This window comes from Pholcus phalangioides, unplaced genomic scaffold (assembly GCF_987345545.1).
Source record: "Pholcus phalangioides strain wild (caught in Gottingen) unplaced genomic scaffold, Ppha-v1.0 ptg000042l_1, whole genome shotgun sequence".
In the NCBI taxonomy this organism is placed as follows: domain Eukaryota; kingdom Metazoa; phylum Arthropoda; class Arachnida; order Araneae; family Pholcidae; genus Pholcus; species Pholcus phalangioides.
The window spans coordinates 10,795,123-10,810,657 of record NW_028301628.1 but is presented as its reverse complement, the minus strand read 5'-3'; the positions used below and the strand labels follow the sequence as shown (position 1 = coordinate 10,810,657).

General features: G+C 35.4%; 1 protein-coding gene across 1 annotated transcript; it reads right to left on the bottom strand.

Moving 5' to 3' along the window:
* Positions 1 to 990: 990 nt before the first annotated feature.
* On the bottom strand, positions 991 to 14,379 carry LOC149064472 (nudC domain-containing protein 1). Its single transcript, XM_089254988.1, has 9 exons — positions 14,203 to 14,379; positions 13,758 to 13,915; positions 11,224 to 11,397; positions 8,733 to 8,928; positions 7,458 to 7,643; positions 5,729 to 5,945; positions 5,430 to 5,574; positions 2,910 to 3,026; positions 991 to 1,498 (listed from the first exon to the last, which is right to left on the bottom strand). Exons 1-9 carry the CDS (start codon positions 14,309 to 14,311, stop codon positions 1,031 to 1,033), a joined length of 1,770 nt encoding a protein of 589 aa, XP_089111114.1. The 5' UTR covers positions 14,312 to 14,379; the 3' UTR covers positions 991 to 1,030.
* Positions 14,380 to 15,535: the final 1,156 nt, after the last annotated feature.

The window sequence follows — 15,535 nt, the reverse complement described above, 5'->3', positions numbered from 1 at the left end:
TCTTAATTTCATCTCCTACCACACTAGGTTGACTAAGGCAGTGTTCTTCAACCTTTTTACACCTGTGGACAGGTGAAAATAGTTAAACAATTTTATGGATGGCCAAAAATGTGAGAAATAGTTTGCGGACAGGCAAAACATGAATAAGTAGTAGAAAAAATATGGATGGCTTTTATATAAAAGGAACCAAGCGCCATTAAATCAAAACTGAAAAAAAGTTATTTAAAGTTATCTTCGATTCAGTTATCTCTTCAGTTTGGTAGTAGGTTCAAGTGCACACAGATGGCATGACAGCCTGTATGTCACTTGGTTCCATTTAGATAAAAAATTCCACCTCTTATTTCAACAGTTCAGATTTCAGTATATCACAAAAATGTTAGAAATGGTGCTTCGTTCCTTTTATATAAAAGCTGTCCAAATAATTCGTAAAGTTGCAAATAATGAACAAATATGGAAAATAATTTACGTCAAGTGAAAAGTAAATAAATATGGTATAGAAGAAATAATTTGTGGACCGGCAGTAAAATAATTGGCGGACAGTGCAAAAGATAAATTATTAGAAAAAATATTTTGTGGACTAGCACAAAAAAGGTAAAATCAAATATATATATATAGTATTATTTTGGACCCTTTTCTTCCGGTAAGAATTTTTTTGCCGCCTAAAAATCTTTTCTGGTGCCTAGATTTATATAATATATATACCATATATAAATCTAGGCACTAGAAAAGACTTTTAGAAAAAATTCTTACCCAAAGAAAAGGGTCCAAAATAATACTTTCCTGTTTACTTTTTAGGGAATAGTGGCCCTCTTTCATGTTGGCAGATATGCTGCTATATATTCCAAAAACTTCGTGCTCTCAGCCTTCAATTTAGTGCCTACATAAAAGAACATTTTAGGCGCCAATACCAATTTTTTAGTCACCATGGCGACCAGCCACCTGAGATTTTTCCAGTCCTGGTTTTAAAGAATATTCAATGAAGGAATGAACTTTGATGAACATAAATCCTTTTACTAAATGAAAAGTATCATTACAGACAAACTTTAATGACATACAGTGTACTAGAACTCAGAACAAATATGTAATCACCATTAATTTGCAGTCCTAGTATCTCCTGGCAGTTTTCAAGGTTCACCACATACTGTTTTGCAACATGTGAAACACACTCCCCTGTTTTCCGATTTCGTAATTCTAAAGATGAATTCAAACTAACAGGTTGACAATAGATGTAAATATGCCTACTCCAATCAGAAATCACGGCAAAGCTGTAACTAGGTGAGCAGGATGCGAATTTCTTGTCCTGTTTGGATGCCTGCACATAACCCAGAGCGGAAAATGTTGCAATGTGTTCCATTTTGAAGAGGTTCAATTCACCTTCACTACTAGTGTTCGCAGGCTGCCAAATGAGACCATCAACATCGTGACGAAGGCATATGATTGGTAATGATTCCAGGCAAGTGTGAGAAGTGAACAGCCACTGATGTCCACCCATATTAACCTGAAAGTGAATTTAAGGAAATTCAGTCAAAAATGTCTTTTGGTACAAGAGGCAATTGTAAACTATTATAAGTCTATTTAAGATACTGCTATGATTTAAAAGGTTTAAACCCCAATTTAACAAATTGGACGGTTATTCATTAAATTTAAGAAATCATTAAATTAGAATAGAGCTGATCACAGATGTGCACACAAAAATTATCAACTGGTACTGATGTGATAATGTAATTCTGACGTATTCCCAAGGGATCAGTATGATTCGTCCAGGGAATTTATTAGTGTTAGTAGACATCCATGCCAAAGTAATATTTTATTACATATACTGGCAATGTTGACTTCTACCATGATACTTTAGTTTCTCCACTTGATATTTGGCTACTGATATGCAGTCTAATTTGAGTGGCAAGTGCTTACAATAACGGCAGCATTTCAGATTCTTGCCAATTGTAAAGTGAGCTCTCTGTCATGTTCTCGACCATATGTTTCTTCAAATGTGAGTGCCTGGTGTATATGCACAAAGAAATTGTCTCTGTTTATAGTAACTGAATCGACAAAAAGTAATGATATGGTGCTGTGAATTCTCCGGAGGTAGGACCAATGTTCATAAATCCAAGTAATAATCATTAGCAATGGTCTATACACATTCATCAAAAGCCAAGAAATTCAAAACCTCAATTTCAGTAACAGAAGAAATACTTCCAGACTGTGATTTCTGTTTTCATAGACCTAAAAGGCATTATTCTTCTTGCCTTCATACCTCCCAATATCACAATTAATGCTGTTGCATATTGCCAAACCTGCAACAGCTTCGATGGGTTATTCAAAACAAAAGAAGAAGAATGTTGGCAAATGGTGTCTGCCTGTTTAGACTCACATAACAAAGGTCACCAACACACTTTTCTACAGACTCGAGTGGTCAGTTTAACACCATCCACCAGGCCCTGACCTCGTGAACATTTGCTTTTTTACCTGAAGAAATACCTTAAGGAACACACATCCATGACGAGAACATAATAAAAAATTGTAGCAAAAAAGTTGCAACAAGGTTCTGGTAGCCAGCAACAGATTTATATGGCACTGGAGAACAGACCAAATAAATGTTGGGAAAATGGTGGCAGTTATACAGAAAAATGTTGCATGAACTAGTGAACAATTTGTACTTGATATTTTGTCATACAAAAACATTTTAAATGAATACTAGCTATTGTTTCTTCACTTTTTGAGCATTCCGCATAAAATGAGTTGAAGGTCTCATTTATATTTTCCTCATGTCTAATGAATGATACCAAATGGAATTTCCATGCTACCATGTACACTGAAACTCTTATACAACAACACCATTCATAATGATAACCTAAATTTATAATTTCCTATAGTTATAATTTCTATGAAATAAATTTATAATCTCATACCCTGTGTGTCTCTTGATGAGTATTACCATCAAAACGAACAAAAGTCAAGACATCAGTACAGGAATCACACTCTTCCAGTTCATTTATGTTGAACGGAGTCCCATATGTTCCCGATACCTGCAATGTTTGAAACAAAACTTCAAATATAAATAATGATTTCCAAAACCAAATTAAAACCCAAGCAAATTGATTAAAATTGAAATGGCTATACTAACATTTCATTCAAGAATCGCAGACAAGAAAACCATGCTAAAATCACCGCAGTTTTTTCATTCAAATGGATCAGTAACTAACCCATTCACATTCTCTTTGTAAATCAAATGCAATGTGTTAACTTATGTAGGTTAATTATACATTTACTTGCATAAATTAACACAGTAGGTAATAGGTATCTGCATTAATTGATGAAGTGCAATTAATGCATGCAGTCAATGAAACACACATATGTTTAAAATTCAATAATATTAACAAGGGTGTCAACTAGAATGGTGAAAAAGAAGCTGAGTCAAAATTTCTAATGTGAATATGTCTTTTAAACCATTTTGCAATGCAATACAATTTGTTTTGTCTGCTAAGTGAAACCGAAGACTTCATATAAATGGAGTATTGTGGAATTTGTCTCAATGAGATTCTCATTTCCATCTTTTACATACCTCCTGAGATGCAGTGTAAAAGAATTTTGTTACGGAAGTCTACCTCGTGCCTAGTACGCAAACCAGGAGGCGTATCTGCATCAGTAAGATACTGTTAAATTTGGTTTCTATTTATGTGTTCAGTAGAGCCACTAGCTCCCATGTACACATACTATAGTTTGTGCTTTTTCCCTCTTTAATAAGCCCTCATATGTGTATATGTATCCCTAGCGATAGAAGGGGTCCTCTGTCAGGTAAGTAACCTTTCTTCTTCTTCTTGTAAATACTGTATGTACTTGTGTGTGAACAGAATCTACTAAAAAAGTTTGTGTTGTTGTCTCTCTCTTTTTTGTAAAAGTTTCGTTATCGTATTTCATGTTTTTTTTGGTCCACACACACGAGCTAACGACAGCACATTCGGTCCATGTAGTATTTTTCCTTCTTTTTGAGATAGAGTGAAGCAACTTTGTTATGGAAGTGTACCTTGCACTTGATATGCAAACAGTAAGACTTATTAACACTAATACAGTACCACTGAATTTGTATCAGCAAAATCTACCTGTAGACACCAAAAACACTTGCATGTTCTATCTACTTTTCAAGGTATGAGCATTTAATGTTTTATTACAACAATTTTTCCACGCCCGGTACTTAAACCAGAGAACAAATCAATGCTAAATAGGTGCTGTTGAATTTGTCTTAATGCGATCTATCCGTAGACCAGTGTTTGCCAATACGCATCTATATATGCAATTCATGCATCAAAATTTAATTTTACTCCTGCAAATTTTGTTAGTGAAAATACTCCTCAATTAATTGCTGTAAATTTTGGGTAATTTTTTTATTAGAATTATTTCTCACTGATAGATAAAATACCTGTCCTTTTTTTTATAAAGATACCCTTATAATTTTGAACAGTGAAATTAATCTTCATGATTATTTTCTCAGGTAACAAACTGCCATAGACACCAAAAACGTTCATGTGTTGCATATATATATATCTTGCCATACGAGGGCTTAAAGTAGTTTTGTTAAGCCAACTTTTCTGTGCCCAGTACTTAAACCAGAGAATGGATCAATGTGCTAAATAGGTGCTGTTGAATTTGTCTTAATGAGATCTATCTGTAGATATCAAAAACGTTCATGTGTTGTAATGTTACCATTAAAGTGTATTCAGTTTAGTAGTTTAGTATTCAGTTATTTCATAGATTAACTAGTTAAAGTGTGGAATAAGAGTGTGTTATCCCACACTTTAGCTAGTTATTTTATGAAATATGAAGTAACTAAATTATACACTTCAACAATAGCATATATACCTTTTGAGATATGAGGGTTTGAAGTAGTTTTGTTATGCCAACTTTTAGGAGATGCATCAGTTTGGTCTAAAGATGATTTAAAAGATGTACAGTATTTACATCAAAACAAAAATGTGAAATAGAGTATTCAATTTATTAGAATCAAATGTGCTATTTTTCTTCTAAAAAAATGAATCAGTTTCATCTGGGTGCATATTAGAATCGATGATAACAGCAAATATTGTTCTGTAACAGATAGGTATAGTGAGCATTCAGAGGCGTATAAACAGTCACCCTTATGAATGTGTGATAAGCATGGTCACTCTAGGATCGAGATTTAGAGGTCTTATTATGGTTACAAAAAATAATAATTTTTGAATGATGACGCAGGATGTTGCTATGTTCCAAAAATGCATTTAGGAATTAATCAGCACAAAAGTTATATTCATCCAACAAAGAGACTTGATTTTTTTTTCCAGATTAGAGTTCCCCTCAAACATGAGAATGAGAGTTGATACTGGTTGTTCAACACAATGGAAAGAGCATGACAAATAGATTCTTTCACATTAGAAATCTCAATTCAAAAACAGTACCTCATTTTCTGAAGTCAAGTGAGCAAGACGGGAATGAATTTCTTCCGCAAGAGCTGGATCCATCAATTCTTCACCTCGTTTGTCGCCTTTTATCAACTCCTGCCACATCAAACCAATTTCTGCTTTTGATAGAATCAATTCCAATCTATGTTTGAGAGTAAATGTCATTTAAACTATAGTAATTTTACCTGGATGCAATTCAGTACATGGGAGCAATTCAATTGAGACTTTTTTTTGCTATAACCATCCCATAGCTAATCATATACTAAAAAATGAATGAATGACATTTGAAAGCAAACCTTTCCCCTGAAATAATCCAACTGCTGGTTGCAGTGTCAATTAGGTTCTCCAACTGTCCAGACAAAACACACCGTCCTCGCCAGAACACTTCCAACTGCCTCGCAGAAAACTTAACGTCTACTTCATTTTTTGATGACTGTTCAGAAAGCCTAAGCACTACCGTTATATCCTCTGGTGTCTGAATGTATGTATAGAGGTGGGGTTGACTCTCATTGTCTAAAAATAAAAAAATACATCTGTATCAAATACATTTGGGCATGAGGCTTTAGATGACAATGAATAGATACGGTATTGGCTTGATGCCACTTTGTGGTCATGTGGGCATCGTGCTGACTCATCATGAGGATCCAAGGTTCAAACTCCATTGATGCACAGTGATGGTCAGCTGAAGTTGGTTTTCTGCCTTTTTCCCAGCTTTAAGGTGCGAATGAAAGCTAGAAATTCTTTCCACAGAGAGCAGGCAGCCTCATAACATGACATTCACATAACATCAAAATTCAAGCATTTACCATCTTTACTTCAAAATATCAAAAACAGGTGGTAGCATCAGCAAGAACACAAAACAAGCACAATTCTGATGACATAAATATGTCAGTGTCTCCCGTATACTAATTCTGAGTATACGGGAGACACTGACTATGAGTATTCATTTCTAATGAATTGATACATGTTTCAGCATGTATCAATTCATTAGAAATTCTGTAGAGGAATGTGTACAAGGTGCATTTATGGTTAAGTAGTAGTATTGGTTTGATGTTGACATGTAGTTTGTTTGTTTGAAACCAAACAAAGTTCCAATCTAACGCCAAGGGCAATTTACTACCAAATGAGTTGTGCTTGAAGTGCATGTACCTAACAGCTTGAATGGGTATCTAGCATTGTGTGCGAATTTATACAGTGCAGGCCATCTATATTTCAAATTGTGAGTGAATCATTGAAAATGTTCACCGATGTAGGTCTATTGCTCTTAGTAGCAAGACTTTTAACCATTAGCTAGGCTCACACTCTAGCTTTGAAGTTAGAATACACAGAAAACCAATTTGAGCCCACTACCACTGTGCTGCCTGTGGGGATCGATTCCAGATCCTCACAGTCTGAATCCATCACAATGATCACACAACTGACAGCAGCTATTGACGATGTGCATTATAAATTCTTAAAAATTATGTGTGCATGAATACAGGAGACTGGCATAGGCATATACAGGGTTGAGCTACAGTTTTAAACAAAATATTGTTTTAACAGTTTTCATAAGTGTGATATGCAAGGATGTCCTCTTGCAGCAAACATATGGCATGAATCAAGATCATGAACATTGTAAAGCAGGAATTAATTAACTGGGTCCGCCCTCTCACCACAAGTGCTTTATTTTGCCACAGCATTACGAAAAAGATTAGCAGATTTAAATGCTGAATGACTATAACTTATTTGTCCCACTGCCAGATTCATGCCCTACCCCCTCTTTGAGGGAACTCACCTGATTCAACAGCCAACATGAAATTCTCCCTATCCGAGCCTGTTCCATCAGTACCAGGGAAGGGTATCACTCAAGGTTATAACTAGGGTTTTTGGCAAAAGAAAATCATTTTAACTCATTTTTTGCGAAGTAAAAATCATTTTATTCTATCTCTGTCACTAAAATTTGCTGTCCCTTCCCCCCCCCCCCCCAAGACTGATGTTGAACAATTTAGAAGGAAAAAATTATAGATGTTACATGAAAATGATCACCTTTATCAACATTTTTCACTTCCTTTTCTTCCTTGAGAGGTCTCTCTGAATCATAAGTGATTAGGAAATCAGTTTCAGATGCCAAGCAGATAGCATCGCAGCTTTTTTCCAAAGTAACATAAACCAATGATGAAGTCCCCTCTAGCCTTCTGATTCGTTTCAGTTTCCAATCCAGACCATTTTGATCTAAAATCAAAGTGAACATAAAGTGAATTACCACTGTGAAATGTTAATAAAAAGCCTTGTGCCTTCGAGACACGAGCATACAGTAAAAATTAAATAATGGATTAAACTACACTATGCGATAAATTCATTAAGAAACAAACAAACTTTTACTATCAAACTTATATAATAAATCAGAACAATACAATTTACACCTCAATAACTATCACTCACCCAGTCAAAGAAATCAACTATGATAACGTATAACAAATAAACATCTTGATTCACTACCCACCTTTCCCTTGCTATTTAAGCCAAAGGGTCCTTTTGATCACAGCTTGATTACAAACATGCTCACTATAATTATCACTCACTCAACTCTAATCAACACAACACTAAGTACCTTTAGCCCTTTAAAAATTAAATGCTCAGTATTGTCACAGAAAGACTAACAGCACCTTAGCACTTTCACTATGACCTCATCAGATCATGTTCCTGGAGAGAGTGTAGAAGATTCTCTCTTCCTCAAATGGAGCTAAAAACTTTACTTTTGGCTTCTTCATCCAGAGTCAAACTCCTCCGATTGGTTAAGGTAGGTGCCTGATTAGAATTTGATTTCACGATTGGTCTAAAAATTAAAAACTAAAACGTCATGAGGATGTTTTGGGTTTGAGTGTGAGAACCTCTTGATATAGGTGGCGATTCAATAAACTGTAGACATCTTCAGTCTCTTTGATGCCAGAGATATCATGAAAAACAAGTCATGTTATAGCATGGTGATTTTATGTCATGTAAGCACCAACTGGGGCATGACTGCGTAGTAGAATTTGTACTGTGAGAAAAAATACATATTTGAAGTGACTATACGATCACAGAGTGTTTTACTTTTGACTTGTATTAAATATTTTAAGGTAGGAATTGCGATCATGACAAAAAGTACACATGAGATTAACATGTCATTAAAGCAGTTCAAACTAAATGTATGAGTGAAAAGAATAAATTTTATTCAAGCAAATGGGCAAAAAAACTTTTGACCGTTTCAAAGTAAATTACTGGATTATATGTACTAAGAGCATTTCACAACTCAAGAGGAATAAAAAGTTAAACGCTTACCAGAAGATAATGACAGCCATTCTAATTTGCATACAAAAGGCGGTGTCTTGTCATGTTTTCCCGATTCTTTGTGCTCAACTTTACTAAAATGTGCCAATAAACAATCAATTTGCTGCCTACCAGGAAATGTTATATAGTCTCCTTGCAGCAAATAGCTGGTTGAGGTGCAGTTCTGGATGACATACCGATGTACCAACTGAAACAATTTTCTAATGTCAGAATTCGTTTTTTTTGTTTTTTATTTTTGTAATGTTTAAATAAAAACAAGAGAAATAACAAAGAAGTTATGAAGTTCATAAGGAGATTTTTCATTTTTTGATCTGAGTTGAAGTATGTTATAGTAAAGGTTGGTAGTTTTATATTATAGAGTTTCCGCTATGCAAATCTCTGCAGTTTTTCAATGGTAGATATGCTGATAGGTCCCAAAATCAATTCAACTCATGCCCAATCAGATCGGCTCAATCAGGGATGCCAGATGATGGTAAATAGTTTCATGATACATGAATGGCTAAGCTGGTTTAAGCCATAAATTGTGATCCAAAAGCAAGCTGCTAGCTAACACTACCACATACTATCATAGCTTTACTGCACAATCATGATATTATTCAACTGAGGTGAACTTAATAACGAAAATAAGTTCAAATTTCACCAGTATACTATATTAGAACAGACATTCATGTTTTTGTAATGGAAAAGACTTGCATTGAAAAGTTTTTTTTTCGCTTTTGTAGAACCTTTGAAATGATATCAATATTCAGAAAACCCTTCAAATCATACAGGTAGATTTGGTTTATCTGTAGGAGTTCCCCTCTGACCAGAATTATTCATCAAGAGAAGTCTTGAAGAACCCGGTTAAAACGCACTGCTATACTTAGTTATTTAAAGAAGAAAGACAGAGTAACCACTTAGTGATAAAATTATCTTTGAAAACGTGGTTAGATTTTGGTTTGTGTTAAGTATCACTTTTGTACTGGACGTTTCAAAGATAACAAACAGATCATATATGAAGGGTGCATGGGAAAATCCTGTTGTGCTGAAATAACTCGCAAACCATTGATCCTAGAAGCATACTTCCAATTTGAAAAAGTGTCCAAATAACATGTTGACCTCAGATACACCGTTCATATTGCAAGGAGTTATAATATAGTTATTAAAATATAAGTAATTTACTTATTTAGTCACCCTGTCTTAAAAACCCCAATTAGAGGAAGTTTTTTTTTTGTCTATCCAGAACAACTTCCATCCTCTTAAGTTCAAAGTTCGCTGAGATATTTGAATTCAAAAATCGCTGAAAATGGGGGAAAGAATAACCTATGAAACATAGGTTGTTCATTAGTTCCTTGTTCATTAGTTCACGTGGTTCTTTCCTTCATTTTAAGCTATTTCTTTAATTCTAATATCTAAAGAAGTGGTTCTCAACCTTACTTGACTTTCAGAGCTCTTTCTGGTTTATAATTTTTATGGTGGAGCCTCACATAGTCCTATTTTTTATTTATTCATCAAAGTTACTGATGCATTTTTATCATACAAAAATATTTGTCTTTTTTTTTTAAATTTTCCATGAGGGGCCGCAGAGCACTGGTTGAGAACCACTGATCCAAGGGAATATATATTGCACTAAAAACATTGATTTTTCTTTTTTTGTCAGCTAAGGAGAAGTTGGGTAATATCTTTCTAATTTTGTTTTTCAGAACAGTGTGACCAAATGAAAACTAATTTTTTTTTTTACTTTAGTAACTATACAACCCTTTGTAATATGAAGAATGATATATCTGAGATCTACGTGTTATTTGGATGGTTTTTACAATTGAAAGCATGGTGACATGATCCACCATCATTTATGGGTCACCAGTCCTATTGTGAGTCATAATTTATGACGCGAGTGCTGGTGGATGTCTCGTTATTTTGAAAACATACTGAGTCATGACCTATTTTCTTTTTTAAGTTATTTAATAGAAGAAATAAAAGAGAAAGATTTTTGTTACATGTTTGGTCGACAGTAAGAACCAGACTGAACTCCAATACAAGATGACACTGGATAATACCTAGATAGTGGGTGGCATAAAAAACATAATAAAAATATAGAAATTGCATAAGACAAGCAGCGCCACAGTAGTATGCATCTAGAATCAACAGTTTGCGAGTAATTCCAGAATAAAAGGACCTCCTTCCTATGCACTCTTATACCAACAGAACTACTTGGAAGAAAAGAAATTCTGAGAAGTTCAAGAATTTTGACTACTTTCGAATTTAGTAAATATGATTATATAAAACTAAAAAAATTTTGCATTTTACCCCCGATTCTAATCAAGCCAATGACGTATTTGAAGGAAAGTTTGGGCATTAATTTAAATTTTTCGTTTCAAATGTGACCTGACAACTGAAGTAGGTGGAGCCTTGCTAGTTTGTTATTCCATTAGAAAAAATTGTGTTGATATACCAAACAACAATGTTAACAGAAATATCAGACGGAAAACATTTTTTCCCTCACCATCCACGGCTCTCCAGCACTCCGACTGGTAGTGTGGAGAAAATAGATGACATTAGAACCATTATTAACAATAGCATAATCAGAGCTCGGAAACACAATGGCAGAATTTGCTTTTGGCTCATCATCAGCTGGTAACTTCCATACCACTCTTGGAGAAGCGAGGTGACCTCCATCCTATGACATAAAATGCTTCGATTAGGGGAAAAAAGTAAATAAAGTTCAAAGTTTCAAAAGACAAATAAAAAATATTTAATAGTGCTACTTAATCAAACTGGCAATATTTGAAATATTTGATGAATTGTCCCGGTAACTGGCCTGTACTACTACTATTTAACCTTAACATTATACATGCTCCTTGTAATCATTCCTCAGAGGAAATTCAACAAATCGGTACATGCCAGAATGTGTGTTCCCAGTGTATGTGAGGTTCCTAACATGTACATTACAAAATACAATTGACTGGATACTAAGCAAAGATTACTTTCGGAAACAAAATTCACATTCCTCTGAGAGGAATGAAACTACTACCCTCTCACAGTCCGGGTGCATGCTTTATCATTAAGCTACAGAGAAAAGAAATCTTCCCTTAGACCAAAGGTTTACACTGGATGAGACTGCGCTGTAAACAGCCTTTCCTTAGTAATTCCTTTCTACTTAGTTACTTTATCGATGCGATTAATTGCGGATGTGCCTGGTCTTGGCTAGGCAATGATTTTTTTTCTGATTGTAAGATGGGGCCCACACAATGTGTGATCAAGTATTTAATGGGAATAAATAAATACACCAAACGTTCACTTTTCTTTTTTTTTATAGCCCCCCCCCCCAGGCACAAAACCAGTTGTGGTCACAGCTTTCCATCATACAACAAAATTGTTTTCATGACTAACAGTTTCTTTGCTTGTCCCGTAAATCATTGCAGCTTGTTTTCTCGTCCACATCATACAAGAACAAACAGTACAATGGTGGGAAGAGGGAGTGGTGACCCTCCACGCACAAAAAAATTTTATCATTAAAATAGGTGGCATGGCAAAAGTAGACAATTCTGCCCCTTCCCCCAATCACCTCTCTGTGAACCACATCCCTCCTGTTCGAAAAACATACATCCCGTTTATGTACGAGAGTCTAGCAAATCACTCAAGGACAACTGATTTCCCCCACTTATAAGTGCGACTGGACGGGGGGGCCTGCTGTCTAAGAGGTCTATAGACGATTTATCGATAGCAAAAAATGTTAATTCAGGTGTCCACAAACTGAGGAAAGGTTTTCTGGCTTTTGGAATAATCCAAACCCCCTTTCCCCATCAATGCTGACATAATATTTGAATGATCCCTAATGACATTAGTCCTCAGATGGCAACGTAAACTTGACTGGATAATATACATACACACATTGAAAAAATTTTAACTGACACTTGATATAATGCTCAATTTTTTTGGCACTCGATATAGTGACCACCTGCTTCACCCTTGATGACTTTTCATCATGCTTTCCAAACATTTTTCTTGCAAAAGAAAAAAATCACCAACACATTGCCAAAAAAAGGGATTACACTATAGCAGTTCCTATTTAACAAAACACTAAATATGCAGGGTGATCATGATATATTCTGCCAAGTGAAAGTTGGGGGGGGGGGGGGTGATAGAAGAGCCTAAGTGGAACATGAAGCACCCTAACAACCCTGACCCATCTCAAACCATTTTCAAGATATGGTGGATAATCAAATCAAAAATTATGGTGGATAATGAAAAAACAAATTGTCACCAAAATCTGTAACCGCCAATACCGAATTTTCATTGAATATATACTTCGACAAAGAGCAATTTCATTGACTTATTGTGAACAAAAGACTAAATTTCTCCTGAACTAGATCACCAATATATTTCTATCAAAACTGGTAGAACGGACAAGTTTTTTGGTAAATCTGAGCGATTACAGCCAGAAGCATGTTTGGTAATTGGCAATGAAAAATTCTGACAATTTAATTTTGGGTTAATTCCCAATAATACTGCTGCTTTGCAACTTTTTTATCAGCACACCCGATTTAGCGCTTTTTACTAGGGTTACCACACAACGATAAGAAAATCTGAATTTATTTTAAAAATGCACCAGATCAGATGGTGTTGGCAACTTATCACTGTTTTGGCATGTACTCAAAATAATTGGTGACAAAAAGATATACAGTATATTGGGAACTAACCCAATTTTGAACTTTGCTAATCTTCAGGCACTTGTAACTCCTTGTTAAATCCTTACATTTCAATGAAATTTGTTTCACCTAATAGGACCCTTTTTTTTTTGCTCTCTCCAAATGTGTTCTTAGTTTGCATGTAGGTCTTTCCGAAATTTTACAAATTCGGGTTCGTTAAAATTGATAAATTTTTTTCCATAACTGCTTATCCACCATAACTCGAAAACGGTTTGTGATAAGACAGGGTTGCTATTGTGTTTCATGATCCAGTTGGGCTCGTCTATTCCCCCCGCCCTCGCGTTCGGCAGAAAATGTCACGTTCGCCCTGTATACATAGACATACAACCTGCATCAAGGAGCACCAAAATATCTCAGACTTTTTAGTGATGTAAAACATGGAAGGTGACGGTGACCACAGGTCTTGGAATAGATGGTTGAACTGCGAAGACATGTGGAGCTGTAGGAAACTGTATTCATCTGAGCTGGTCTTGAATGGCTCAACACCTGTTTCATAACCATAAAAAATATTAAGTTAACAAATAAGTCATTAACACGAGAGATTTATACTAAGGCTGAAAAATGTCAGACCCGTTAATAACGAAACTGAAAATTGTAAGCGAACTTTATCATATCCATACTCTCTTGATAAGTATACATAAGCAAAACGAAATTAACGGGGAAAACTTCGTCATATGTGAAAATTCGTAATATTCGTGTCGTTATAAGTGGATCCGACTGCGTGAAATATCCACAGTTACGGCATTTTTTAATAATAATAAACGAAACCTAACCTCCATCAATGGGCACTTTCAGTACAGGAAGGGGATCGAGTGACAGCTTATATCCTTCAAATTTATAATCAAGTAGATCGCGATTAGTTTTCAAGTCCAGCACGGCCATATTACAAGAAGCGAATTATTTTTCCCACAAACCGCCAAATATAAACAAATACAGGAACAGTTACAGGGAAATTTTTACAGAGAAATTCGTTTATCCCGCTCAGAAATGTTAGATCCTTCAAAAATTTCTGACCAAACCCAAAATATTGGACATATAGATATGGTCAGTTTCTTACTAATTCGAATTTGAGTCCTTTATGAAATTTGCTGCCATCTACTCTATAATCTGAGAACTTAATTAAGGAATTTCAACAAGAAAAAAGTAGGACTTATGCTGCCATCTGCTATGAAAAAAGCAAACAATAACCATCAGTTCACCATACTTTTCAACTGTAGATGACAGTAAATTCTGGATATGGGTTTTTTTTGTCACTAATCAAAGCCGTCCGAATTATTATGTAAACAAACATGGCAGCTCACTTTTGAATTCACAGCCAAGCCCAAATCGAATGTTCCTGGTGATATTGCTGACACAGGCTACCATCGATGTAACAAACGCACCGAAGGGTGTCCAGATAACCGACCCTGACAAGTACAAAATAATTAATAATGATACAATGCAAATGTGCATGTGGTCGACTTGACTTGACTATTGTCTTCTATACCTATGTAAATATGGTCGGTCTTAACCATCGAACTTATATTACTGGAGGGCACTGAGCTATAAGTAGTGCTGGAGGGACAAATCTGCATCTTTCAAGCGGCTTTGTGGAGCAGTGATGGTAACTCGTGGGAAATTTCCCATATTCGTGGGAAAAATTGGACAAAATTCACCCAAGTGGAAAATTTCTTGTCATTTGTGGGAAATTTTGAGAGTTCATCAAACAAAAGAATTTTTGCAAAAAATAAAAAAATTAATGCAGTGCAATACATTTCTATTGTAAAATTCTTGATTACGTATATCCCCCGCTAGATGGCAGCACATTTTTCTGAATGTGTGGGAAAAATTTAGTCAAAAGGGAAATTTTTGAGGGAAATTTTGCTGGAAGAGGTTACCATCACTGTTGTGGAGGGATCATCCAGCCGCGGCGACGTCGTCTATAGTCCTCTTACCACGAGATGAGATTTGGCTACGGCACGTCATGTCACGTGAAACGATTCTATTATATCCTAGAAGGACATGCCAATCGTGGGAGCTCAGTCACTGACAAAGCTGCATTAAGACTTACAAGCGGCTTTGGTCACTGATGAACTTTTCTTGATGTGGACGTGACGTGACATGACG

Coding starts and splice junctions, on each gene's coding strand:
- LOC149064472 (XM_089254988.1), bottom strand. CDS start 14,311: ATGGCCGTGCTGGACTTGAAAACTAATCGCGATCTACTTGATTATAAA. Junction 5,946..7,457: donor AGTGAAAAATGTTGATAAAG/GTGATCATTTTC, acceptor TTTTATTTTTAG/ACAATGAGAGTCAACCCCAC. Junction 5,575..5,728: donor TGGATTATTTCAGGGGAAAG/GTTTGCTTTCAA, acceptor TCTCAAACATAG/ATTGGAATTGATTCTATCAA.